This window comes from Pithys albifrons, chromosome 18 (genome assembly GCF_047495875.1).
Source record: "Pithys albifrons albifrons isolate INPA30051 chromosome 18, PitAlb_v1, whole genome shotgun sequence".
NCBI lineage: Eukaryota > Metazoa > Chordata > Aves > Passeriformes > Thamnophilidae > Pithys > Pithys albifrons.
In genome coordinates, this window is record NC_092475.1 from 2,621,034 (window position 1) to 2,648,844 (window position 27,811).

At 45.2% G+C, this 27,811-nt stretch overlaps 1 protein-coding gene across 1 annotated transcript; it reads right to left on the reverse strand.

Annotated features, from left to right (window-relative positions):
- Positions 1-675: 675 nt before the first annotated feature.
- Positions 676-3,527, reverse strand: NPBWR2 (neuropeptides B and W receptor 2). Its single transcript, XM_071572908.1, has 3 exons — positions 3,457-3,527; positions 3,077-3,135; positions 676-2,367 (listed from the first exon to the last, which is right to left on the reverse strand). Exon 3 carries the CDS (start codon positions 2,316-2,318, stop codon positions 1,320-1,322), a length of 999 nt encoding a protein of 332 aa, XP_071429009.1. The 5' UTR covers positions 2,319-2,367; positions 3,077-3,135; positions 3,457-3,527; the 3' UTR covers positions 676-1,319.
- Between the last annotated feature and the right edge of the window lie 24,284 nt (positions 3,528-27,811).

Below are 27,811 nucleotides of genomic sequence, written 5' to 3' on the forward strand. Positions count from 1 at the left end.
ATTGCTCCGGGAGCCCTTTTAAGCTGAGAACTGCAGGCCTGTATTCTTCTGTTTTAACCGTCCTGTGCTTTTCTGGTGGAATTTGGACAGGTAAGAGCCCAGCTTGGTACTTGTGAATATGGGGAAAACTTGAGAGAAAAACTTTAGCTGAAACAGCCTTCCTAAAACCAGAAATATATTTACTTTGCAGCACTAAAGGCTGTGAGAAGGAGCTTTCCAAGCTTCTAATATGGTGCTTCTGATCTGCAGACTCTTCCTCTCAAGTCTTGCTGTTGTTGAACTATTTTGACTTTTTATCTGTTAAAGAAGAAACTTTATTGCAAAGTTTGCTAGAGTTTTTCTTGTGGTTTACAGATACCTTAACTTTGTTACAAATCTACTGTATTTGACTTTACAGCAGGTAAAATTATATATATATATATATATATATATGTTTCTCCAAATATATATGATATATATATATATGCTATATATATATGATATATATATATATATATATATATATATGTAGGCACAAGGAGTGGAAGTTTTCTCTTGTGAAAGAAGAACCAGACTCTTTTTCCCTATGAGCTTTATTTCATTAATCACTCTTAAATAAATATATATTTGACATTTAAGAGGAACAATTAGTTAAAAATAATTTCTACCACAAATTCCCACAGTTGTCATAGTAATTGTATGGTATTTTTATATGGTATTTTTGATATACAAATCTTCCTTTTGGTTTAAACCTGTGTTGACAGCTCAGGAGAGCAGGAATTTGCAGTGGGGTGACAGATGGACACCTCTCAAAATCAGAAACAAAGCCATAACACACAGACACATCCATGGACATGAAAATGTTTTTGTTTGTTTTTTTTCTTCCAAATACTTATCCTCTGTCCGTTTTATTGATATTTCATTGAAAGTGCTTGTTAGTTCAGCCCCCATCAACACAGTAACAAAGAACTGAGCATTGCTTTAATCTGAAAACTGGTCTGCAGCCTGTTGGTGCTGTACAGCAGATGGCAATAAAGGACCACTATGTGGTAGAAATGCACCTCTGAAAGGAAGTTTTCCTGTCTTTAATAATTCAGTGTGTAATTAAAAATAAGAATGTAGAAATGCAACACTGAGAAGTTGGGAGGAGCACAGAGAGGAAATAAGAATTGCAAGGGAGCAACACGAACTGTGGATGATGAGCATTATAAACAGACACGTACATTATGTGTAAATGAAAGAAAGAACATTGTGCATTATTCACCAGTCACTCCTTCAGTCTGGGAAGATGCCCTGCAAAGCCCCAGGAGGGCAGGGGTCTATGAGCCCCAACCAACTGCTCAAGAAGTTCTGCATTCCAGCAACTTCCGGAAACTTTTCCGAAAACTGTCATCCAGGAAAGCATACAAGAAAGGATTCAGGCAGGAATTAGCATAGCTTAGGCTGGTGATGAAGTAGGATATACCAATGACCATGGAGGTCTGGGGCAAGTCAGTGGTCAAAGCCACGATGGTGGCCAAGTGGAAGGGGGTCCAACAGAAGAGGAACACAGCCAGGACTATGAAGACCATAATGGTGACCTTCTTCTTTGCCTTGTCCAGGGCTCTGGCGTTAGAGTTCAAGTGCATGTTCCTTAGCTTGTAGAGCATCATGGTATAGAGGATGCAGATGGTGGAGACTGGAATGGCAAAGCCAAGGATGAGGGTATAGATCCTGCTGGCTTTGAACCAAAACCTTTCAGGCTTGGGGAAATTGAGACCACAGCTCTTTATCTCCAGGTCATCGGTGTAGACATTGGCAAAGATGATGAAAGGGAGGACTATGATGGTGACCAGGATCCAGATGCACAAGCTGACAATCCTGGCTGCACGGTACGTACGGTGCGGCATCCTCTTGGACCTGACTGTGGCCAGTACCACCAGATACCTGTCTATGCTCATCACTGTTAGGAAATAAATGCTGGAGAAGATATTGTAGTGGTCTATGGATAAGATGACCTTGCAGAGGACTTCTCCAAAGGGCCAGTAGCGGAGCAGGTGTTCAGCAATATTAATGGGCAAGACAAGTGTGAACAAGTCATCGGCTATAGCAAGGTTCAGGATGAACATGTTTGTCACAGTCTTCATCTTGGGGGCCTTGAGGATCACATAGATGACAGCAGTGTTGCCTGTGAGCCCCACAGCACAGATCACGGAGTAAATCACAGGGAGGACAATGTAGAAATCAGCTGCCTGCTCTTGGAAGGTGAAGTTGAACCTCATGCTGTTGTCCAAGTAGCAGCTGTTGCCTGTGTTGCTGCAGGTACTGTTCAGATCATCCCACAAAGAGCTGTTTCCCATGCCTGTTGATCACAGACCACTGTCAGATGTTACTGAAAGCCTTGCTAGCCTGGAAGAGAGAAGGATTTTTGTTGGTTGGGGTTTTTTGTTTGATTTTTGTTTTTGTTTCCTGGGAGAAGCAGCCACTATCTCATGTAGAAGCAGGTTATTTTCAAAGGTGGGTTGTGAGGCAGCATGAACCACCTAACTTATCTCTCCTGTCCCCCATGTTGGAGAAGTTAGAATTTGAAGTGATGAGAGGGGAGAAAAAGTATTTTAAAGTCATATAAGGCTCCATGAACCAAGAAAACAAGAGAATTATATCTCTCTATGTAAGTTAAGGAACTCTTCTTTCTGAGAGCATTTTGGTTTTGTCTCTGCTGGGGAAGTTAAGTGGCTCCAGTTCAGCAGTCTGCAGTGAGAGTTCTGGTGCTGGCAGGAACAAGGAGGCAGAGAGGGAGCTTTGTGTCTGTCTGGCTGTTCACAGCCTTTGGAGGGCTCGAGGGATGGCTGCTGTTTCACTGGCACAGCACTTTCTGTGCCGGAGCAGAAGCGTTGTAGTTAATTAGTGCCTGCCTTGGTGTTGGAGTTCAGGCTCTCCAGATCTCACAAACAATTAAGAAGTTTCTGATACTGCTACTCCCCACTCCCAGGGTCCCCTAGTAAAAGAAGGAGGAGGAAAAATAGTTCAGGGAGTATTTCCAGAACTAAGGGTAAAGGGGCTTAACCTGCAATCAAACTAACCCATTAAATGAAGGTGGGATATGATCTTTACTCACCATGAAGACCATCCCTAGTGCAAACAACTGGCAGCACAGCAAACATGCCACAGACAAACCTGCAAATTTCAGAAATCCAGGATTAATCAGGGAAGAGGGAGAAAAGTACCCTGAAAGTGAATCCACTTGAGTCACAGCAAGAATCACCACATCTGTAGCAGTTCCCACATCCATCACTATCGCCTGACCTCTACTTCCAAGAATTCCCCCGCAGGGAATGAGCAAACAACCAACCCTCCGCCCCGTGAAGATCAGAGGTTTGGCAATGGGTCCCCAGGCTCTGCAAAGAGAAATGCCTCGGCTGGTCTTGCATTTTGTCATCCCATAGCAATCAAGTGCAGGACCGCCAGCGCTGGGCATGGAGGGCTGAAGTGTCTTACCTGGTGAGTGGCTCCGCTGCCTACTCCAACACCTGCTGCTTGTGCTGCTGAGTCTCTTCCCTCTAATCCGAGTTGGAGGAGGGTCTCTGGGATGCTGACGTTACCGGGCTTCGCAATTATATCCACATGATGCCTCTGTGTGTGTGTGTTGCATGTCTAAGCAATTAGCACTTGCTCAGACCAGGGAAGAGACGCAAGAAAAAGGTTTTCTTTCTGCAGGGTTATTTAAATAGTAAATAAGGTAGATGCTGGTGAGCAGCTGATGCTCCGGGATGTTTCCTTCAGGAATGAGCGAGATGTGGAGGGACGCAGTCACCACCCAGGGCTGGCTGAATGAGGGATGTGTGAAACGGAGGGAAGCGGGGGGTTAAACTGCTTCAATAGGGAACACTGGCTCGTTTTAACAAAGGAAGATGCCCCAGAGGGAATGGGAGGAGACTCAGCAACACAGCGCGCAAAATGAACAAATAAACAGTTCTTGCCAGATCTGCGCTGCTTTCAGCTGCTCTGGGGAAGTTTGGCTGATTTTCCCCAGCTGGGTGTCTGGTCCAGCTTTGGAAATGCAGTGAAATCCTTCAGATGTGCATCAGGAGGTGCTTGACAGAAATGCACCTCAGGTTATAGAGCAAAACCAGCAACAGTGTAAGATCACTTCACCTTCATGTCCCTAGAAAAGGAAGAAAAAGGAAAACAAGGGTTTCTTGATTCTCCTTTAGCCCTATAAAAGTTGCCTGGCCTTTGTTTCAAGACCAGGCAAGGGAAAATGCAGCCATCCATCAGTGCCATGCCTGGCTATGTGCATCTAACCAAACAGGTCAGCTTGTTGATCTGAGCTGTGGAGCCAAAAGCTGTGTTTGACCTTGCTCCTTTTCTGGAGATATTTACACTCTTCTGGCAAGATTATTGTGCACCAGTAACCAGGTGGGAATAAAACATTTCATTGCATTTGGAGGTAATTTCTTAAGGCCTTGGATATAACTGACTTTTCAACAGATGGGAATATTTTTATGCCCAGTGTACAACTCTTCCAGATATTTTCTTCATCTTGACCAAAATCTGACCAGACATTAGGCTTAAGAAAAATTAAACAGAAATTATATTGACCAAAAGATGCATAGGAAGGTTATGGATGATATTTCCTCAATTTAAACACCCCTGGATCTGCTTTCTTGCCTGTTTGGATAAAGCTGGTGCAGCTTGTAAGTAGTTATAAAGGAAGCAATGTATTGATAGGTCTGCAGGGAGAAGGCAGTTTCCAGGAATTGCTGTTGTCTTTTTCGGAGAAGAAAGTACAGGAAGGCAGAGAAATTCAGGAGAATGTGATGTTACATTTGCTGATCTGATCTGTAACTATTCTCCAGGACAAAAGGCTTTGAAAGCATTTTGCATCCACAATCCTTCCACTGCTGGTTTTCAGCACAAAGAACATCTCTGGTCTCTGGGATAGCTTAGAAGCCATCCCTAAACGATATTATCTTGGCGTTGGCATCGCACTGCCCCATCCAGTGGTGGTGTGCCCAGGTGCTGTGTGTTTTAGGGACCATGGTGCTGGGCTGGGAGCTGGGGGAAGGCTGCAGGGGCTGTGCTGCTGGTGATGCTCCCCTGTGCTTTACCCTCTGCCTTGTGCCTTACTCCTCATTATCCAGAGTGAACATTCTCTCCGTGCCTTGGTTAGAATGTGCTTGATTAAAATAACCTGTCAGAGATGCAATAGAGACTAATTTAATCTCGTTGCCTGGTGTGAGTAGAGGGGTTTTTGCTTCTTATATCCCCCAAACAAATTACCAGCACCTGCTTTCTGAGCTGTGCTCCTTGCATAGTTCTTCAGTAAAACTCACTTGCTTTGGAGCAACAGATCTAAATTCATGTAGAAAAGTGCTTTGCAGCAGGGAGCTCTTCCACCAACAGAGAAAATCTTTCACCCAGTGTGGCTCTGGGTCCTACCAGAGCCAGTGGCTGTGCATGGAGGAGGCACATTGTGTGTATTGGTGTGATGGGGAGTGCTTGGAGGGAAGACTGAGAGGGTGTTTATTCGTTGTGTTTTCTCTGACTCGGCATCCCCCCTTCCACTTGATTATAAATGTAATGGTGGCACAAACCCCTGAAAATGAAGCAATGGTTTGAAGATACTGTTATGAAGGACATGAGGTGTATTTTCCCTCATTGCTGCTTGGATCTACTCTTGTGCCAGCAGCTCCAACACCAGCATGTGCAACAGGCACAAAGTTTCTGTTCCTGCCAAATCCATGCCATGGAGATGAACTTTGCCTCTGGAAAGCCATACTCACACTGTGCAGCTCAAGTCAACTGTGCAAACGAAAGAAAAGGCAGCATTTTAGGGAGGGGAAAATCCCTGCCAAAGCTAAACCAATGGTGCTTTATTGCCTTCATAAAGCTGCCATGCTGCTCACTCCAGACAAAGGCAATCCACCATTTTGGAGTTATGGAGAACCTGTTTTGTTGGGCTCTGCTGCTGTCAAAGAGTCAAGTTCATCTCAAGGACACAGATACACAATCAATACTCTGTTTACCAAAACAAAATGTTCTCGTCTGACTGTCTTGCAGTCACTGGTTATTAGGGTGATTTGTTTGTATGAGGTGTTCAGGCTTTTCAAAACCACTGAAGGTTAATAATAGAATGAAGGAATAGTTTGGGTTGAAATGGACCTTTAAAGATCATCTAGTCCAACCACCCTGCAATGTGCAGAGCCATCATCAGCTTGATCATATTGCTCAGAACCCCATCCAGCTTGACCTTGAGTGTTCCCAGGGATGGGGCATCTACCACCTCTCCTGGTGACCTGTGCCAATGCATCACCATCCTCATTGTAAAAACTCCTTTCTCATATTTAACTCAGATCTGCACTCCTTCTGTTTAAATTGTTCTCCCTTGTCCTGTCAGAATAGGATCTGTGAAAATATCCAGAACTGGTTATGACAAGTGCCCTGCAAAGGCTTCTGTCAAGGAAAGCCAGTGTGCCTAATCAGGTTACTTGTAGGATAACTGTGCTCTAACCTCTTCCTTGGGACTGGCACTCCTTGAGCTACTCTGATGAAAGTTTGAAGACATGGTGAACTTGGCCATTGCATCCCCAGGAACCACCTGCTCCTCCTCGGTGTGGTGCTCACTCAGCAAAGGAGCAGTTGGTGGGTGTTGGGGTGAACTGAAAAGATGAAACCTGAGTTTATTCATCACCCCTGTGCTGGGTCCTTCCCCCTTTGCCACAAGCTGGGTCACATCCTGCTGCTTCCTAACCCTTCCCAGCCATACGGAGCCAGGCTGGCTTAGACAGGTGATGGTGCTCACCTTGGTGCCTGGGATCAAGGCAAGGGGTTAGGTGTGGATTTTTCTGGGGGATGAGTGTAGGGCAGATGTCTCCATCAGTGAACTGGTGAATTGTGGGACAAGATAGAACCTTTGAATGATAATAATTGTCATGGATCCAGGGGCTGGTGACACATCCAGCATGCTGTGAGCTGCAGTGACAGCAAAGTGCTACTGGAGGTGATTTAAGGAAAATCGTAGTAATGAGTCTTAGAAATGGCCTGTTTTTGTCAGGGAAAGTACATATCAATAACTGCCCCATCTGTCTCTGCAGGGGAGCAATCGAGACAAATGCCATGTTAGCAATTTCCTCAGACTAAATGTGATGGGGAATAAAAACTGCAGCACTGGGAGGTGGGTGGGTGGCTGAAGCAGATTGCTCTCTGCAAGCCAAGAAGGAGGCTGCCCCAGCAACGAGGCCATTCTCATCCCCAGCTGCTTTTGGAGACCCTGACCCTTCTCCCAAACATCCCCCAGCCCTGTGGTGGCGACTGGGACCACCCAGACGTTTCACCCAGCCATGGAGGGCAAGTTTCATGGCAAGAGGCTGCCTGGCTCCCAGCAGGAGCCCTTGCTCTCAGAAGTATGTTCATTAATAGAGCTCCTGCAGTGTACCCGTGACCGTGTGAGCAAGGACACAGTACCAGTCTTGCTGCAATTAATATGTCTCTGTGAGAATTTAGAGTGCAGACAGAACACTGCTTTAAACACCTTCATCTCCTCCTCGCCCCCCTGTTGGTCTGGCTTCAAACAGCCTCGTTCCAGAGAGAATGCTTCCATTCCAGGATGATTTATTGTCCAGCATTTTTTCCTGCTTTTCCCCAGGGCTGAAGGGAGTCTGTGCTTCGGTTGGTTTGCTGCCTTGAGCCAGTCCAGTTTGTCTAAAGAAGAGCCCTTTGGGAAAGGAAGGTTCCTGGAAGGGGACTGCCCCCTTTTTGGGGTTTCTGGGGCTCCCCTTGTTGTGTTGGTGCTGCCACGAGCAAAAACTGTCCCATGGTGTGTCCTGCAATGGCCTCGACTGTGCTAGAGATGCTACTGCCTCATTCTCCTTAGCTCTCTGGAAGCAGGGAAGTTAATCTGCTGGATCAATCTGTGGATCAATTTGTCTTCTGGGCTTGGAGATGTTGTTTCCTGGCTCAGGCTTCTTCTCTCAGCCCATGTGAGTCACAACTTCTGTGTAATCTGACTGTGGGACCTGTGCCTGTGAGGAAAAAGCATTGTATGTGATGGCACCTTGTGCTGCAGTACTCCAGGGTACAGCCAGTGGCTCTTGGAAGGAACTCTGGAAACTACCAATGACCACTCAGACTAACAGATCTGTTTCCCTGCTGGTTGCCTTTATCAGGTGTGTCTACGAAAGGGTTCTTCAGCACAGTTGTTGGATTTTAGAGGTAGCAAGCAAGACATGAGGAGCAATCCTAGTTTAAAAGGATGGGAATAAATAGAAATAAAAAGATGTTTGTTGCACAAATTGGGTGGATCAGAAATGGATGTGAGTCAGCAGGTAAAGACCTGCTCTTCCCTGGGTCCCTGTCCTTTCTAGTGCTGTGCTGCTGGCAGATGAGGCTGTGTAGGGCACACGTGCCATGTAGTGCTGCAGTCCATCGGCATTCCATGCCGGAATATACATTATTTAGTGCTATTAATCTGGTTGTTACAGAGCTGCTAAGAGCCCTCGGTATCTGCCACTTCCAGGTGATAACGAGTTGTCACTTTGACTTTTTACATGCCATCTGAACTGTCATTTCCGAAAAGTCACCTTTTCTGTCATTGCTTGACCTGCTTTGAAAAAGCTTTGAGTCTTTACAAACAACGGCATTGCAACAGGGCTATAATGTATCCTTGGAAAAACAGCCCGCAGCCCTTCAGGGCTGCTCGACAGGGAGCAGGCTCTGTGCAATATATTCCAATATCTCTAAGCAACAGCTTAATGTGTCGCCTCTCTGCTTAAGTAGCAGAGCTCCTCTGGCCTAAAAGCCTAATCAGTGGAGGGTTATGGAGTGCAAATTGCTGCTGAATAATTTTGCTGCTTTTTTCGCTCTGGTTTCCCTTTCCTCCTGTGTTATGACAGTGAAATGACTCATCCACACCTTAGTATCATGTTTTAGAAAAATGTTCTAATATTTGGTACAATGTTCATTGTAAAAAAGCACAAAACCAACAAACCACATGATACCTGTCTTCTGGCACAGCGTTTTCCAATGTAATTATACAGAGCCAGCACCTTTCTCCAACACTCTACAGGCCAACAAACGTTGTGGAGTACAAGGGACACCATCAGTTATTCTAAAGAAAAAGGGGAGAAGCAGGAGGCCTGATTTGAGTTTAGTGAGACTTGACTCCATGGCTTTGGGCTGCAATCACTTCTTACAGCTCACTTTTGCCATTAATACCAGCCTGACCTACTTAAATAGGTCATCGTAATTCTTGTGGCCAAATATGAGCTAATGAAAATTCAGCTTTAAGAGCATGAGTCTTCTTGGATATGTCAGTCTGATGGAGAAAATGTAAGTTGGATAAACAAGGTGAACTGAACAGGAAATGGTGTGCTGGAGAACTCATGAAAGTAATTTTAAAAGCAAATGACAAAAGGAAAAGGGAAGGGATTACTGCAAGGTGAAGTTTATGTCTGGCTCTCTGCTCATTTGCACCCCATGATCATAGACATAGTGGGGACGTTTGGCTTTGAGCATGAGAGAGGGACTGGATTCAGTGTGGGAACCAGAAATAGCCCAAAGAGCAGCAACAGGCAGTTACATCTTGATCTTCTCTCTTAAAATTTTAATTTGGACCCCGAAGTGAAGCCCCAAAACATAATTCCCTGGGGACTGAAGCTGCCAGGTCACTGACTGGGGCTTTCACAGCTTGTTGGGTGTACATAAGGTTCCCATCAGAAATCCTATTGATGCAAATCTAATTGCAGACAACCACACTATAGAGAAGTTTCAGATGCTCGTGGAGGAGGAGCAAAAAGAGAAAAAAAATACAGATATATCTCTGTGTTTTCCATAGGGAGTAATTTCCAAAGCACAGAACTCCTGGGGCCATGCAGGGCCTCCTGCCAGGCGAGTGATTTGAGGTGAGCACTGACCAAGCAAAAGAAGGTGTTTTGTGTCGGAGGGCTGAGTTAGGACTGAAATTTTTCACTTCTAATAAGAAAGCACATTTGGGCTCTGTGCCCTCTCCATCACCACCTGCTTCTCAATTCCACTTGAAATGAGAGGAAAATTATTTCCTTGTAAATGGCCTGTTTTCACCAAATTCTGCAAACTCTTACCAAGGCTCTTTGACAGGAAGAACTTTTGGGGGTTTTTGTTTTGTTTTTCTGTTTGGTAGTAAGAATTGCTTTCTTTTTGTAAATGTTCAGTAAATTGTTTCCCTGGCTGGGATGTCGGGAGGTGCAGGAGCACATGCTGTACAGAAACACTCCCCAACTGCATCAATAACGTTTTCGTGTTGTTCAGTGAGTCCTAGAAAGCTGCAGAGTAGTTGTGTGTCTCTGCAGGTTACTTGGCAATCAATTCTCCATCTCCAAAACATTCTAATTTACAAGAACGATGTGACGAACTCCTTACTCTGCAATCAGGAGCTGGCAGTGCCCACTCTCTTGTGGGTTTGTTGGCTCAGCAGAATCACATCATGCTCAGTGGCCAGGCTGTGGAGGAATAGAGATGCTTTCCAATGCGGAGACTGAATCTCCCTGTTACCTGACCAGGATCTGAGGTGAGCAGAGCTCTTGGGCTGTGTTATTATCTGCCCTGTTTTCCCCATGCAGCTCTGCAACTCTCCTGCTTGGCAGGACAGCGTCCTTCTACAGCCCTGTAAACGATAGGGAATTTTCTGGGCTGAAAAGAAAAATATCCGTGAGAGAAGCAGAATATGATGCTGCTTATCATAAACTCATGACTGGTGTTCTTACCTCTGTTCTCAGGTTTTTTCCTTCTTTGCTGCCCTGGGGCACCTCAGTAATGGTGGATTGTGTTAAACTGGATGAAGAGTTTACGGACTTGTTTCCAGCCTAAAAACAAGGTCTGTTTTGTCCATTATGTAAGGGAAAAGTGATTTCAGGTACAGAGAGATGAGAAAAAGGTGAGAGATCAGTGGATCTTTTTCATGTGCCTGAAGGGAGGGAAAACACAATTATGGTGTGTGAGATGCGTTGTCAAGATAAAAGCAACCCAAATAGTGAGTGGACATCAATTGAGCTGCATCCCTATGGGACACAGAGCGTCTCCCGTCCCTATCGGCTGGGAAGCATCTCCCACATCCCAGTAGGCTGGGAAGCGTCTCCCGTCCCTATCGGCTGGGAAGCATCTCCCGTCCCTATCGGCTGGGAAGCGTCTCCCGTCCCTATCGGCTGGGAAGAATCTCCCGTCCCTATCGTCTGGGAAGCACCTCACATCCCAATCGCCTGGGTCTCTCCTGCTCCCTCCCCTGCCGAGAGGCTCTTTTGTTGAGGCTGATTGCGCCTGTCATTAACATTTCCATTGCACACCCGGTTCTTCAAAAACAGTTGGCTTTTCTAACTCTCTTGAGCATTCAGGCGAGTCCAGGGGATGGGCTGATAAGTAGGTTTGGATTGTCCTGGCTGTCAATTGTTGCTCTGCTTCCTGGTGCTCCTGTCTGTGATGGAGCTATTTGCTCGGCTCCAAAGTGATCCCAGGCACGTGGCTTTGGTGGAAGGCGGAACAGCTTCAGAGGAAAATGTACTGGAAATTGCCTGTTCTGGGCAAACGCAATCACTGCAAATCTCCTTCTGGAACCTGCTTGTGAGAAAAGACGGAGCCTGAACGGGGGATCTGCTCTTGGGGGTGTCCCTTATGCTCACACCAGGCTCTCTGTGCATCCCCACAGGGTTGTCATCCCACAGAAACGTGTCCCTGCAGGAATCTCCTGGCAGGGCAGGGAGAGGGGGATTTGCCAGCACAGCCGGGCGGTCGGTGCGAACATCGCGGCAGATTCTCCCTCTGTGGTCAGCAAAGGCCGGATGGGCTGCCTGTGTGTTCCCTGAGTGGGAAATCAATCGCTGAGGGCCTTCTGCTGGGAGATCGGTGCTTTCTGCTGTCCTTGCCGGGGGCAGAGGCAGCCTGGGCAGCTGCGCATGAGAATGCTCCTTCCTCTCCTCCGCGCCTTTAATTGGTTGTAATGATTTAATAAGCAGCACTAAACAGGGAAGCTGATCCTTCCCTGCAGCAACACAGGCACGTGGCATTTTATTACCTTTTCTAGTGGCTTTGTTTAGACTTTCTTTGCTGTGTTTTCTTTACGGGCTCGATTCAAAGCCTTGGGAGGTCATCAGAAAAACTGGACTTTGCGGTGTCGAGGCTCTGAGTGCTGAGTCGGAGCCAGATCCGTGCAACCGTCTGAGAAGAAAATAATATGGAGAAATGGCATAATTTAAACAATTAAATGCTTGTGGCTTTGGCACCTTATTTGTAAAAACGCACACCAGGGAGAGGAAGAGAAAATTAGGTACAAACTCTCAGTATTTGCAGAAGAATAAATGGAAATAGCTTGGTGTTTAGGCTGGAAATGAGGAGAAACTTTGTGCAGTCAGATGGGTGTTGACGTGGAGCAGCTGCCAAGTGACAACAGACAGATGGAGACGTGAAATCCCAATCTGAAGACTTCTGAGCTTTTTGGATGCTGGGGGCTGTAGAAGCAGACCTTGCAAACTCCATGGGTGATGCAGGGACCTTCCCAGGGGACCATCCCTGCCCCGTGCCAGGGACCTGCTGCCCTGGTCCTACAGGGCCATTTGATTTGTCCCTGGTGGCTTAGCAGAGGTGGGGAAATGCTCCAGCCTCTGTCTCACTTGGATTTAAATGGTATTTGGGTTAAGTTGATGTGTTTCTTCTCTGAGCAATGGAGTCTGGAGTTCTCACTGGTTCTGCTTGAACACAGTGGTATTTCTCCCCCATTCCAAAAAAACCCCAGCAGATCCCTTGTTCCTCCCACTCTGTCTCTCCCACAACTACGATCCTCAGAGTTTTCTCTTAAACTACAAGAATTGGAAATTGGATGTTTTTTTGCTGCCTTTTGGTGTTGTGCATCTCAAGGGGAAAGAAACTTTCTCCTCCCTTCATTTTTCTGCAATAGAGCATTTTGTTCATCTCTTTGATACCTGGGAAGAAATGCATTTTTTAAAGCTAACTGAGCCAAATTGAATTTGTTTATCATTTGGAACGAAGTAACCCAGTTATTTATGTTAAAAAAAATCCAAAATTTTGAAGAGATCTTCTGAGACAATATTTCTCTTGGTGACTGATTAGGAGTGGGTACATGAACAAACTCTTTGCCATGAACCACTCATAGTAATTCTTTCCCAAAGAGTCGATGTAATTGCATTTTCTGGTTGAAAAAAAAGCAGTAGTGGACCAGTGGAGGTCCAGGCCAATCTTCATTTGCTGTCAAGGACTGAATGCACGTGGTTACTGTCAGCTCTGCCAGACAAAACTTTGCTTTTGGATTATTGGCGGTTTTGTCAGAAATCTTTGTAGCATAAAGAGTTCGTGGACTTCTCTCTTGGCTTCAGCCATTCCTGCTGTCCATCCTATCTTGCTATTATAAGGCAGCTCTTTTCATTTTGCTGTCCTTTCATTCAGATATCTCAGACTTTTTCTGCTTCCAGCCACAGTATTCAGTGATGGCCACACTAATGGAGGCAAGGTGATAATTTATGAAACTTTTTATAATGGGAAAAACTCAGCCTTCAATTTCCATCTCCTTAAAAATCTCCATTGTTTTGTTTCCTCTCCTGCCTCTTGTGGTCTTTGTGGCTGGCCTGAATTTAGTGCTTGGCAATGTAATTATATGGATCTCAATTATTTTCAGCCAGACCAATCTTGTACATAAAATCAAAGAAATTTAACCTTCCCAAATTTTGAAGTCATGTGATGTTTGGGATTTCCCAGTTAACAGTTTTCTGTAAATTTTTCATTCCTGCTTCGTGGCCTTATTGTTACTTATTTAAACAAACAGCACCTACTATGCCCATTAATCCTTCCCTGGCACAGAGTGATGGAGGATGAGGCATCACCATCCTCCTGATGAGGCTGTAAACCTTTGCCCTCCCATTTCTTCTCACTAAGCAACTTGCTGGGCTCAGGAATGAATGGATGCTTTTCCCTCCTCAGTGGGTGTTTATCACTCGGGGGTCACCCTGCAGCAATGATGTGTAAGAGAAGCAAAGGAACTCATTTATTGCTTATTTTGCCACAGGACCAATAGCTGAGCTGTTTGTTGTCATTTCTTCCCCTCTACAAATGTCTTTTCTAGCCCAACAGACATGGATAGAGGACATCAGAAGGAGCAGGCATGTTAAATGTCCTGACATCAGCTGTTCTTCTGGGCCATCCCTGTCCCCCGGGCTGCAAATGTGCTGGACAGCAAATGCAGATGGACCCTTGTTATTCCAATCCCACGCAGGACTTACTAATCACTTCTTTTCCTGGTGTGTCTCCATCCTCTTTGGAGGCAGGGCTAAGTCTGAGCAGGACTGGAGCACTGAATTGCTCATTTTCTGGAGAGAAAAGGAAGGGTTTGCAGTTTGCTGAGGAATTATTTGCCAGAGGAAGGGGATGCTGGCAGGTCTGGAGCTGGTCCTGCTGTGCCCCCCCTCCCTTGCTGCAGGAGCTGTACCTTGGGGCACAGCCACTTCTCCCCCAGAGCCAGCGTTTGGGTGACACCAACAGCACCACTTCATGATGAAATGACAGCACTTTGACACACAAGTCTTGGGGTTTTGGAAGCAGTTGGTGCCTGGCCAGTCTCAGAACACAGAGGTTTTCTGATTTAGCTGAAATCTCTTTCACTGGGGACTGAGTAAAATTGCTTCATATTTGCTCAGCACTACAAATCCATCTGAAGCTGATTGCCAAGACCTGCTGCAGCTGCTGAGTGATGGGATGGGCTTCTGCAATGGCAACATGAAATGGGAGACTGGGAGAGAAACATTAAGAAATGCCATTTGCAAGCATTTACAGGCTCTGCTGTTGGCTTGCTGCTGTCAAAGGGGTTGATTTTAATGGTTTTAGAGACACTGACTTGGGCAGTGAAATGCACCTGAGGCAGCAATTGCATCTCTGGTCTCTGCAGGCACCTTCATCTCCCTTCATGCTCCTCAGCACTGAAATCCTGCAAGAACAAAGTGAATCTGGGGCTCTGGGAAGGTTCAGTGGTGACATGTTTTGGAGAGATTTGAGGTAGGAGTTGGAAGCAGCAGAAGATGGTGAAACCTTCATGCTTGTGCTCTCCTGCATTCTGATACAGCCTGGAGGAGACTGAACTTCCATAAAACACTTTCTGTATCTCCTGTGGGAGAAAAACAAGTGGCAAATTCTTTAATTTCTCAGAGTTTCAGGAATGTGGTGGGTGGCTGTGCTGCACCCCAGGGCCAGCCTCTGCTGGTCTTTGCTCTGCCTGGTGCCTCCAAGCTGTCCTGTGTGAATTTTATTTGCAAACCATCCCTTCAAACAGCCTGCAATTTGCTTTAAAAATTCAGCACCACGTTGGCAGCTGAATGGGTCCCAGAGCTGGGGAGAAAGATTTGAGATGCAATTTGCATCGCAGAGTTGTTACAGTGTGGAAAATGCCGTGTTCCTCCTGTGCCTGGAGCTGCTAATCTTGTTCTGAACACTGAAAACCTCTCCAGCTTCTCCCATTATACCTAAATTTGATTATTGCTTTGATTCCACACCTTTTTCATGCAGACTTTTCCTCCCTCCTTGGTTGGAAATGTCAACCCTGAAAAGAGAAATTTTGTGGAGTCTTGGAATTGTTCACATTGCCCATCCCTGCTCCTAGTGCTGCTTTTAACTCTTTTGGGAATTTGAGCTGGAGACACTTTAGAGAGGGTGAAAAATAAGGCACACAGGCCCAAGTGTAAATGCAGAGTGTGGGTTACTGCAGTTTGCAGCATCCTGGGAGTTTGGGCTGTGCAGGTGGATGCTTTTCCTCGTGAATGGATGGTTCCTTGTGTGTGTGTCTCCTGAAATTCCTACGTAAATGGCAGTGGGATGTGAAAATGTTATCCCAGGTGGCGAATTGAGCCCCAGGAACAACGTGGTCTGGTCCCACCTGGTGTCCGAAGGTGACCTGGAGCAGATGTTCCCAGCTTGGTGTGAGGATGGAATGCTGCCAACATGGACAAGCATCTCCTCAGCCAGGGCTGTTGAAAGACTTCTCACCTTCTTGGCACCTCTAATGCACCCTTCCTTTTGGAAAGTACTTGGAATGTCTAAATATTCAATGGGTTAAAATATTTGGGCTGTTTTCAGCGCATCCTGTGTGTTATTTCAGAGTGAGTTTGGCTCATTTTCCGCAGATGAAAAGTTACTTGAAATTTTTGGCATAAATTTTTCTTCTTAGGGGAAATACTGCCTGTCTTGGATCCTGTCATCCTTCTGCTGGAGGCAGGCAATACCCTGGGACCTGCCCCAGGGTCCTGAGGGGTCCCTTCTATTGCCCCTTGGTGCTGCAGAATCCTCTGGATCATAAACCAGAAGAAGACAATTGGGTCAGCTGCTCATTTTAAACATTTTTTAAAAAATATACACATTTGTCTCACCAAGAGCTAATTATTATTCATGTATTTTCCTATAAGGTTTTTTTTTTTGCTAGTTTAATGGTTTGCTAAAAAGTAGGTAAAACCATATAAAAGGCACAGGTCCTGCTGAACTCCATTGCTGGTGTTTCCCTCAGGATGGTCCCAGCTCCTCCAGCTCCATGCTGGAGGGTGGCTCGTGGAAGCCTCATGGTGCTTGGGCCACCTCATCCCTTGGGTGGCCCTGGCTGGGTGTCACCAGGGCTGGTGCTGGAGCTGCAGCCACACAAGGTCCCCGTGGGAGCCAGTGAAAATCGTTTGTTCCCTGGTTTTGGTGTGTTGACAGGACACCTCAGTGTCAGGGAGGTGACACATTAATGCTGCTGCTGTCAGCATGTCAGGCAGTGCCCACACACCGTGTCTGGAGGCAGCTTGGGAGGAGAAAATGAAGGAAAACCAGGATGGAATTCCACATGTTACTGGATGCTCTCAATAACTGCTTGGGAGAAAATTCTGTGAAGGGACTTGTGGGGCTGGGCAGAAGGGACAGCTCTGAGAAGTGTGTGGTGCATTGGTGATGTGCTCACAATTATCTTTGCACTGGGATGAAAAAGTATCAGTTTGCATGGCCTGAATGCCTGGATTTGGAAATTCTGCCTGTCACAGGAGCTGTGCTGAGCTCATCTGGCTCTGAAATATCATCTCTGCACCTTAACCAGGAGCAATATTAGAGTCCCAAACTGTTTAATAAAAATCAGTCATAACTCAGGAGCAACCTTGGCAATACATCCGTGGCAAGTGAGGAGACTGAAAGCCTTCATCAGGTTTATTGTTCTTGGAAAATGAATTCAGTATTTAAAAAACCTCTCTCCTTGGCATTCAAGGACTGTCTGTTTGGTTTCAGCTCTGCCCCAGAGTACCAGTGGTATGGGATAGGTTTTCCCCAGGTAACTCTCAGCAGGTAGGTGCTAATTAAAGATGTTCTGGGGGTGGTTCAGATGTTTTGGTGCCTGAGCAGGGACTGCAGAACAGGCATCATGAGCACTGACATTTCCTGCTATAGAAAGTCCAAGGGACATATTTTTGCCAATTAACATCACACCTTTAACTAGGAGGATCATGTTATGCTTGTACCAGAGTCTGGTGACAGAGGGGGTCTCCAAAGGGAATTTGAGTCCATGTAGAACCTGGTAATGCCCTTCCTGTCTGCTCCCCATGAACAGCAATGAGTTAGATCAGTGGGAGTCAAAGCTGGAGGGTGGCAAATAGCATCAGGGACTGAAAGGAGAGATGGTAGTGTTAGATCCAGGTTTGTCTCTAAATGCACAAAATTAATAGCAGTGGAGGGACAGATGGTGGGATGCTTGCTCTGCTCTAACTGATGAATATTGTCTTATTTTTTCTGCTTTTCTGTCATGCTGACACAGGATTTGCTGTTTGAAAGGTGCAGTGCCCCTTGTCTTCTCCCTCTGTGAAATGCTGAGCACACAGAGCCCAGGCAGGCTGATGGTGTGGAGCAAAACCTGCAAATATATTGCTGGTCTAATGCAGTTAAACCCAATCAGAAATAATTTCTGGTAAGTAATGCCTGGTTTACATTTCTTTCAGTTTGGCTGTGACAACTTCACACTTATTTACAAAAAAAAACCCCAAACAAATCCCCAAACAAACCAAACCATAAAAAACCCCAAACAAACCCAAAGGGAATGAGGTGTTGGTGTTAGTTATTAGCAGATATCACAGCTGGCAAATGGCTGTTTCCCACAGTCTCACTATGAAAAGCCACATGTAAGAGCTGCTCAAATATATACTCAACAGGAGACACAGAAAAGGTGATAGATGGCAGCTGTGGCAGCTCCACATTAAGGTGAAGGATGGGCATTTGGTGGGATGGATTCAGTGTTCCCCACCCTCCAGGCTGCTGTTTGCTCCTGATGAAAGCCCCTTGCATGACTTTGCCCCCTCTCAATACAATAGAAATCATTCCCATCGCTCTCTGTTGATCTGCTGGTGTTTCCAGAGCTGGATTCAGGCTCAATCCTACTGCCTGCTGAGCATCTTAACCCTCAGAACCACAAAATATCTCAGGCTCTTCCTCAGCTGGGTCTTCACAGGAGGTTTCCAGTATCTCTGCAAGGTTTTTTTGACATTCAACACATATGACTTTATGTGTATTTGGGTTTCTTCCTTACTCCTGTGTGCTGGTGAGGAACCAATCCTGTGTATGGAGGGCATTTTGTATAGAAAAACACGTGCCTGGATTGTCATTTTATTTCACTCTCACTAAGCTGAACATGGTCCTTATCTAAGAAGGACATACAAGAAATGTTTAAGAATTTTGGCTTAATGAATAACAGAAATCACATTTTCTAAGTCAGATTCCCAGCTGATGCAGTTTCCTTGGCAAAACTGTGAATCCAATTCATCTTCCTGGGAGGAATGCAAAGACTCATTCAGAGATCACGAGTTCAGCTGACCTCTGGGTTTGTATCTCTTTTCACACATCCAATTTCAAGGGCCATTAAAACAGGCTCGTGTTTACTTTGCTGCACAGAAGTGCTGTAATTATTCACAGGAGAACAATAAATGACTGTCCCGTGGGAGCTGTCACAGTAACCTCTTGGGTACCGACACCAGGTGTGGTGTCTGGGTTGGTACCTCGGGTAGAAGTCCCACCACAACTACTGTGACTGTGAGCAAAGACAGCCAGTGCTTTTTGAGGCTATAAAAGCCCAGAGTGTGGCAGAGCAGTTTTTATATTATCATTGTTCCCCAAATAATCTTTCTCTCCTGGCTTTTGTCATAAATTGTACAACAGAGAAAATGGAAAAGAGCAGAGGCTTGATTAAATTGGCCTTTTTTTTTTAAAATTAGTGTCAGCTTGATGCACAAAACTTTAGAAATTAGTAGTGTCTATTTAGGATTAGTAGCATCTATTTCATCCCACCTGAGAGGTGGAATTTAAAGCTTCCAACAACAGAAACACTGGATGTGCAGCAGCAGTTTTTCTCCCCTTGCACACTGATATTTTTGAACCATTTAAAGCACCTTCAGCCACGTAGATAAATATACTGCTCCAAACAAGAACAACAGAATGAAAACATACCACCAAATGGGGAAAAATAAGTGGGTGGCAGCCCTTCCTGAAGAGCTTCGGATGATTCTGGAAAGTTGGATGCAAACAAGAAAGTTCACTGTATTCCTTTCCTAGAAAAATGTAGATATTTAATAGAAATCTATCTCTGATTTTCACAAGGCAGTGAAAGAGCAGCCCAGTCTGTCTGCCACGAGAAGGAACCTGGTGAATTCCCAGCTCAATTCAGCAGAGCTTTTCCTTCTGTGATTGTGTATAACCCTGAGGCACTCTGGGGCTTTTCAACCCTGCAGCTGGGGAAGCTGAGGTTTGCAAAGGAAAAAAAAATATTTTTACTGAGATTTTGGAGAGTTTGAGGCTATTCTTTGCCTGCCAAATCTTGCCCCTTTGTAAGAGAGCTGAGAATCCTGAGCTCATGAGATGAAAGTTCTTGATTAGTGTTTTTTTATCACAGCAGGACTCAGAGTAAGACAATATGTGTAACCTGCCTGTCTTTGTGTTCGTGACAAGAACAATGACATGGGGAAGCTGCTCAGAGAAGCGTCACTGCTCTACCCTTAATTTTCCTTGGGCAACTGAGGGTGATTTAATAAATGAGGTACAGCCAAGACCTTTGCTCCTCCTGCACTCATCCAGCAATCACCACCTCGTCACGCCTCAGCTTCAAATATCTCATTTGCATCTGGCTGCCCTTGACTCTCCTCAGAGGATGGGAAGATGAAGAGGTGGGAATGTAAAGGCTGGGGCCTGGATTTTATGGGGAAATCATGAAATAGTGGCTGGTGCAGGGGAGGTGCTGTGGAAACGTTGTGTGCTGTGCTGTGGAAGATGATAGGAAGCACAAGCCCTATGGGGAGAGGCTGAGGGAGCTGGGGGTGTTCAGCCTGGAGAAGAGGAGGCTCAGAGGTGACCTCAGCACTGTCTGGAACTGCCTGAAGGGAAGTTCTGGCCAGGTGGGGGTTGGTCTCTTCTCCCAGGCACTCAGCAATAGGACAAGGGGGCACGATGGGCTCAAGCTCTGCCAGGGGAAATTGAAGTTGGAGATCAGAAAAAAATTCTTTGCAGAGAGAGTGCTCAGGCATTGGAATGGGCTGCCCAGAGAGGGGGTGGATTCCCCATCCCTGGAGGTTTTTAACCTGAGCTTGGCCGTGGCACTGAGTGCCATGATCTGGTAAAGGGACTGGAGTTGGACCGAGGGTTGGACTTGATGATCTTGGAGGTCTTTTCCAACCCAATCCATTTGGTGATTCTATGAAATGGATTAAACAGGAGATACAAAAGGGGAGGGCACCTGGTTACCTAATGTGGAAAGAAAAAGCATGTAAAAAATACACCAGAGATGGTCATTAACTGCACTGCAGGTTCAAGGCTCTTTTAATAATTGGCCATGTAGTGAATATTGGAAATTATATAAAAAGCTCTTAAGTGAGTGAGGTCTTCTAGTGAATGGTTGGGGGGGGAAAAAGAAGTACTGATTGTGGCAGAACTTTTATTCTAATTTAAGCAAAACCCTTTTCCTGAGATAAAAGCTGCATTGAATAAACTGAAATATCTTCTCCATTAACTCTGGCAGGAAGTGGATAAATCTCTCATTCAGGTAAACTTTATTGTGTCTGCAGAGTAATAATTTTAGTGGGAGACAATTATTGTAGGAGTAAGGATGGTGCTTAGGGCTAAGATTTCCAGCTCTGGTATGAGTAGGAAGAGTAAATTAGAAGTGGACAAGCCATGAGTTATACCTGATTTAGGGGGAATATTTAACTAAATTAAGCAAAGGGTCTACCTTCATTGCAAGCTAAGCTTTACAACAGACCTCTGCTGCTGGGGATTTGGTCGTCCTGGACTCCAGATACAAGTTTCCCTGTGGTTTGGGAAAGCTCAGGCCTTGAGCAGGATTTTATGGCCTTAGTATTGACTCTTGAGCTGTAAATGCTGCTGTAAAATAAACACCACCAAAGTTATAGCTTCCACAAAGTTTTAAGAGCTCCAATGGAGCAAGTTCCTACTGGATTTTGGGGACAATTTCTCAGTGCAAAACGTTGCAAGTGCTATTACACTCCATTAAAACTCCATTTTATAGGGGAGTTAATTCCACACACTGGTCTGTCAACCTGATGTGTTCGTTGACAAGGGACAGACTTCACAAGGCATTTTAAAAATAATTTCACTGACAGGTTTGCAGCTGTGAGAACATTAATAAACTGAAAGGGCTATTCACCATGCAGTAACCACTAAACAATTATGATTTGTCTGTAGGCAGCCTAATGAAACCAGCAGTTAATGACCTAGAGGAGAATTTAACCCAGCCCACTGCTCCACAGACACATCCCTTTTCTGTCCCTGTTTGTTCTGCACCCAGTGCTTTGCAGAGAGGTTTGTTGAGCAGGTAAAAACTTCCTTATTTTGCAAAGAGATGCCCTTTACTGAGGTGGTGTTTCACAGGTCATGCTGCCACGTTGGGGTCACATCATGATGTCCAATGTCTCAGCAGGAGCAGGGAGATACCCGAGAGCACAGCCTGGGAAAATCAGAGTGGAAGAATTTTGTTCTAGTGTTTCCTTTAGTTCCACACAGCATTGGTTATTGATAAACCTTTAGATCAAAGATAAGATGTTGCTGTTTTGACTCTAAGTTTTTCTGGTTGTTAATATATTATTCTTTTGTTTCTTTTGAATGTCATTCCAGATGACCTTTAAAGGTCCCTTACAACCCCAAATTATTCTCTGATTATTTTGATACATAATGAGTAGCAACATCTATTTTATCCTCATTATGCACAATATTACATGATGTTTAGCCCTTTTAAGTTCTTTCTTATCCAGGTCCTAATCCCCACTCTCACTTTTATATGCTTTTAATTATTTCTGTTGCTTATCAGTGGAGTTTTCAGTTCTGCCACCCACATTTGGAGCGAGGTGTCTGTGACTCACTGCACTGTGCCCTCAGGTCAGTCTGAAGGAGAGTATTAGGATTTATTCAGCTGTGTTTTCCCTTCCTCCCTCTGTGTACATGGTGCTGCTTTGTTACAAGCACTCTTGCTTTCTGAGCTCTCTCACCTGGCTTGATCCTTTTCTGGATAGTCAGACCTCTGCTCTGAGGTCTGGCTTTTGGAGAGCCCCAGTCATGCTCTCCTACTCATCTCATCCTGCCCTTGGTGGAAATTTTAGGCCTTCATGGATCATTTTTCAACTTTGTACATTCTGGCACTGCCTCTTAACAAAGGTTTTTGAGCCTTTGAAGAGTTTTCTGGTGTGGGAATGACAATCCTAATGCTTGATGGGGGTCACAGTTGCCCGAGTTGTGAGATCTGAAAAATGTCGCTTTTTTTCCTTTCAGGTGACTGTTTTCATGAACAGACTATGAGCTTTTGGGATGTCTTTTCAAAGGGAATTTCAATGAATCTCTGTTTGGGATTTCAAAGGGGAAAGGTGCTTTTTTCCCCATCAGCACCTGCTTACAATTCAATTAGCTAACTGCCTGTAATTAACCATAATATATTTCAGGAGAACAGAATAACAACAGAACAAAATCAAGCAGTGACAAACCTGTGATTAAACTTGGACTCAGCCTTTCCCAGGTGCAGGATTCTGGACAGCCCCAGAACTCCTTACTGTGCCCTTTGAGCTCTGACATGAAGTGCCTTGAAATGCTTGAGGGGCAAAAAACATCCAGTTCTGCCTCTCCAGGTTCCCATTTGTGCAGCCCCCTGTAAAACCAAAGAGGCCAGTGGGAATTTCTGCCTGTGGTTTGGGTGCCTGGGCTTTGCACGTAGAAGCTTTTCCTTCATTTTCTGAAGATTGTTTGATGGAAGCCTTTGCAGACAGGAGAGTATGGCAGGACTGCTGGAATGCAGTAGCTGAGGTTTTGTAAGGGATGGGGTCTGGCTTTAGGTAGCTGATTCATGCCTTAGCTGCTGGGCCTAAAAATCCTTTAAATTCCACAGCTGATCTTCTATTACCAATCTGGGACTGAGACAACACTGAGCTACTGGGCTTTTCTTGAGTTAGCTGAACATACCATTGTGTTTCTAAACTGCAGATCAGTACCCACCCAAGGCTTCACCCCACTCCCTACAGACATGAGAGGATGGGTGCTTGTATTGGTCATCTCAGTCACTGAAAGAGATGCATTCAAAGAATTGGATGCCCCAGAGGTGTCTGGTTATGTGCTTTCCTCAAAAATCTGGTTAGATGAGGTATGTGGGACTCATTCTTCAGAGGGGCAGGAGAAACAACTGATGTTCCCCATGAAGGGCCTCCTCTCCCAACAGTCTGACATAGATTTGCTTCTAAAGAGCTTGATAATTTGTCCTTATTATGTTCTATGTATGATTTAATGAAAGACTCTTTTTCTACTGTAATTGAGCTCTTAATCTTCTCTGAAAAGCAGAACACAATCCCTTCAGAAATGGTGTTTGAGTAACAGCCTGTTTGTGTTTCCTGTGCTGTTGTGTTGCTCACAGAGCTGCTCACCCTTTATTTAAGAGCAGACAATAAACAGATTTCTTTGAGTCAAAACCACATCAGTGATGCCATACAGGGTAGGTTTGAGCTGCAAACTATCTCACTGCCCAACTGAGAAAGCAAGACCTTCCCTGGTTTTGCAAAGAATACAACAAATGAATTTTCCTTAGTGAGCCCCTGAGGGTTCATGCAGGTGATGCTCAGAAAATGGCACTGGGGGGTGGCAGCTGTCAGCAAAATGATTTGCTCTGGGCAGGTAAAAGTTAGCAGGAGATAAAAGTGAAAACTCAAAACAAATGCTGAAAAGAATGTCCTGCTTTTGATCAATCTTGATCTTCCTAAATAGCACTTCACAATCAAAATTATGAGGTAAGAGAGTCTAAGGAAGGCTTAGCACAGAGTTTTTCATTGTGACCGTAGCAGACTTTTTTTTACTGTGCTGAAGGTTGGAGGGAGGCCACAAGTCCCCACAGCAGGCTGGAGAGACCCTGTTGATCTAAACAAACCCCAAACCTACCGTTGGATTGACCTGGAACCAGAGTCTGGAGGGGACTACGTGATGCCCTTCACACTGGAAAATACCTGAAGCTTGATGGTGATCCAGTTCCCAGTTCAAAACCACGGGCAATGCCAGCGGTGACCAGCTGGCTGCCTGCTCTGGGCGGAGTGGCTGGTTGTGAGCAGCAGGGGCTGTGGGATGAACAGGCTGATGGCTCTTTGGGGCACACAGAACCCTCCATCTCTCCTCTGCTTTGCCCATACTAGAGTGCATTTTACTAGAGCAATTCCTGGGGAGTGGGAAGGAAGGCAAGCCTTCCCTGCCCCCGGCTGTCAGTGCACACTGTGTTTGTTGCAAGCACACAAGTTACACTTTGTAAAAACCTGTGCTGTCAATCGGCAGAGGATTCCAGGCTGAGCTCAGATCAGCTCTGTCATTTCCCAGGTGACTGAGGACCAAACTGTATCACACTCCCACAGCTGGAGACGAGTGGGTCCAATCGCATCTGTCAACGAGATGAGGAATGTGTCGTGTTTTGTCTTGCCAGGTACAGCAGATATCCTGATTTAAAACAGATCTTCACAGATTCTACTTCTTCCTGTGCCTCCTTGTAGGTGAGAAGACCCATCCATCTTGGTTCTGTCACTTCTTCTCTCCCTCCCATGCTTCTCTTTGTACTAAGCCACTCATCCCAGAGAAGATCTCCATTAATGGAGTAATTGGCACTATTAGATCAGCCTTTGATGTGATGAGCTGTGGATTTTTGTAGTCAACGTGTCAATTTAAGGCTCCATAAATAAGAGATCAATTCCTTCTTTCACAGAGAAGAAATTAAGGAAAAACCTTTTCATGTTATGAACTGAGTGTGCAAAGCTGAAGAGGTTGAAGGTGGAGACAAGGTTGTCTCCTGAGAGGAGTAAATTTTTCAGTTTAGCAAATTAGAGAGAATATGCTTTTACCTTTGAAGTAGTCAGGTACCAAAATGTTGCCACGTTGAGTAGGCAAGGCTGGAATGGGAATTGCTCTCATGGATTTTGACAGATCTGTTCACACAAGAGCCCATTTGCCAATGCCAGCTCCCAAAGCAGAGCCCAGAGAGCAGGCTGGTCAAGGAGAATGTCTCTGCCTGATTTTACAGCATGTTGCTACAAGGCTATTTGACAGTGTTTTCCACTCCCTTTGCACCCCTGTGGATGGTGTCCTTGATGAGACCATCCTGCCACATGCTTACTGCTTGTGTGGTGACACCAGGGGGGCTTTGCTTGATGTAGCTGTGTCTCCAAGGGCTCTGCCCCCTTTCATTCAAACCTGTGACAGGTTAGAGGGAATTTAATGAATTATTCAGCAGCATCAAAGGCCCTCTGAGAAATAATTAGTGCTGTGGCAATGTAAGGTAAAATCTCAGGGTTTCAGGCTTTTTGGCAGAGGATTGGGTTCTGCTGCAGGAGCTCTGATCCAGAGTGCAGCACTCCAAGACATTGTGGAGATGGAAGAGATGTCCCCTGGGGCACCATGGTGCCACCTGGCACAGCTTCTTGTCCAAAATCAACCCAAACAGCATCCTCTCCTAATGCAAAGAACTGCTGTTTGTGCCTTCTACCAGAAATAGGGCAAAAATTGGGAGGGGGAACCAACCAAGCAATGCTGAAGGCAAGAGCTCAGTTCCACAGGGATGCTGTGGAGGGGGTGGAGGCAGCACCTGCATGTGCTCATGGACGCTCACGCAGCTTGTGCCACCCAGTGAGTCCCTTCTGCAACTGCTAACGTGCTCCTGATTGCATTTAATGAATTAGCAACATGTTGAGAATCTGGAATCAGAATTGTGCTGGTGGAGCAACAGGAAACAACATGTTCTCTTGGTGCTGGAGCTCCTCTAACAGTACCTGTGGCTGCGCTCGCCAAGGTAACGGGAGCAGTGACTCAGAGGCTGGGCAGGAGCAGCTGTGCCTGCTCCTCACAGGCTGAGCACTCAGATTCAGTGCTCCCAGGCATGGATCTCATGTCCCTGCAGCACCTTTCCATCCAGGAATGGGGTGGAAAAGGATGGTGAGTCTCCAGGGACGTGGATTAAAAAGAGATTGATGAGATGAATTTTCTGCATCAGCCCTTTCTTGCTGCTTTATTTCCTCCCCTTGTGAGATGATGTGCTGGGATGTTTTTTTCTTTTCTGCTGTTTCACTGTTGCACTCTGGACCTCAAAAATGCATTTTTGGGTTTCAGATTTTTAAAATTACATTGACCTGTACCTCAGGAACATGTAATTCAGTGAGGTTTGTTACTATGTGAAACATTGAGGTTTTTCTTGCTTTTTGGCCCTGATTTTGTGTCTATGCTTCATTTAAAAAATGTGGTTAGTCCTGTCATTGTCTCAGGAGCTGCTCAGATTACTGAAGTTAAGCAGGTTTATATTTCCCAGGTACTTATATCTGTAATTGCAATGTAAAATAATTTCTTCCTTTTCAGTCTCATGAGAATGATCTATTCTTTGATTTCTGGTGCCTCCCTAGTTTGGTTTTTTCCTGCTTGTCCCTTTTGTGTCCCATTGAATACTAAAAAGAAGCTAATGCTAAATACTTGAGAGCATCAGAAAAAGGTTTGTTCATATTTAAAAGCCATTGTGCTTTATAGCACTACCCTCTCTTAATGATTAAGTTCTTCCAATTTTGGGGGTGATTCCCCTACCCCCCTTTTTTTTGTTTGTTTTTTTTTTGTTTGTTTGTTTTTTGTTTGTTTGTTTTTGGGGTTTTTTTTTGTTGTTGTTGGTTTTTTTGTTTTGATAACTGTGCTTCTGCTATCTCCCTGCCAAGGTCACCAAAGAGCCCCAAGAAATCAGGCTGCCAAGCAGATAAGGAAACAGATGTTATTAGAGTGCAAAGGTCAAATAAATACAGACAGCCTGAAAAAAAAGGCTTTGCAAAACAGTGGGAAGCTGATAAAGTGTAAAGGAAGGGGGGTTGGAATGGAATTACAAAGGAGAAACCATTTTCTGAAGAGAAATAAGATAGCTTGGTCTCTAAAAAATATCTTAATTCAGAGCAGTAATAGAGAAGGCATAATAACTTGCATTAGGTAAATGGGAAGCTCTACCAGGCAGTGGAGACTCTGCAGGAGCCCAGGCAGCCTCTGCAGCCCTGCAAAGCTCTACCTGGTGCATTTAGACACTGATTTTCTCATTGATTTCTGGCCTCTGTCACATGGGGAAAATAGGGAAAAGCTCCAACTAGGAAAGCATTTAACAGGCTGTGGTGGGTAGGACTTGCACATGCCAGTCTGGCTGGCTGCTGACCCCAATTGTGCCTTTACTCTGAGTAATTTAGCTTATTAGAAAAGAGATGTTCTTTAATTAAAATGCAGTTAATTCCAGCCTCATTAGCGTGGATTGTATTTCTCTGTTCCCTGTATCATAGGCAGAGATGGGACTTGTACTTGT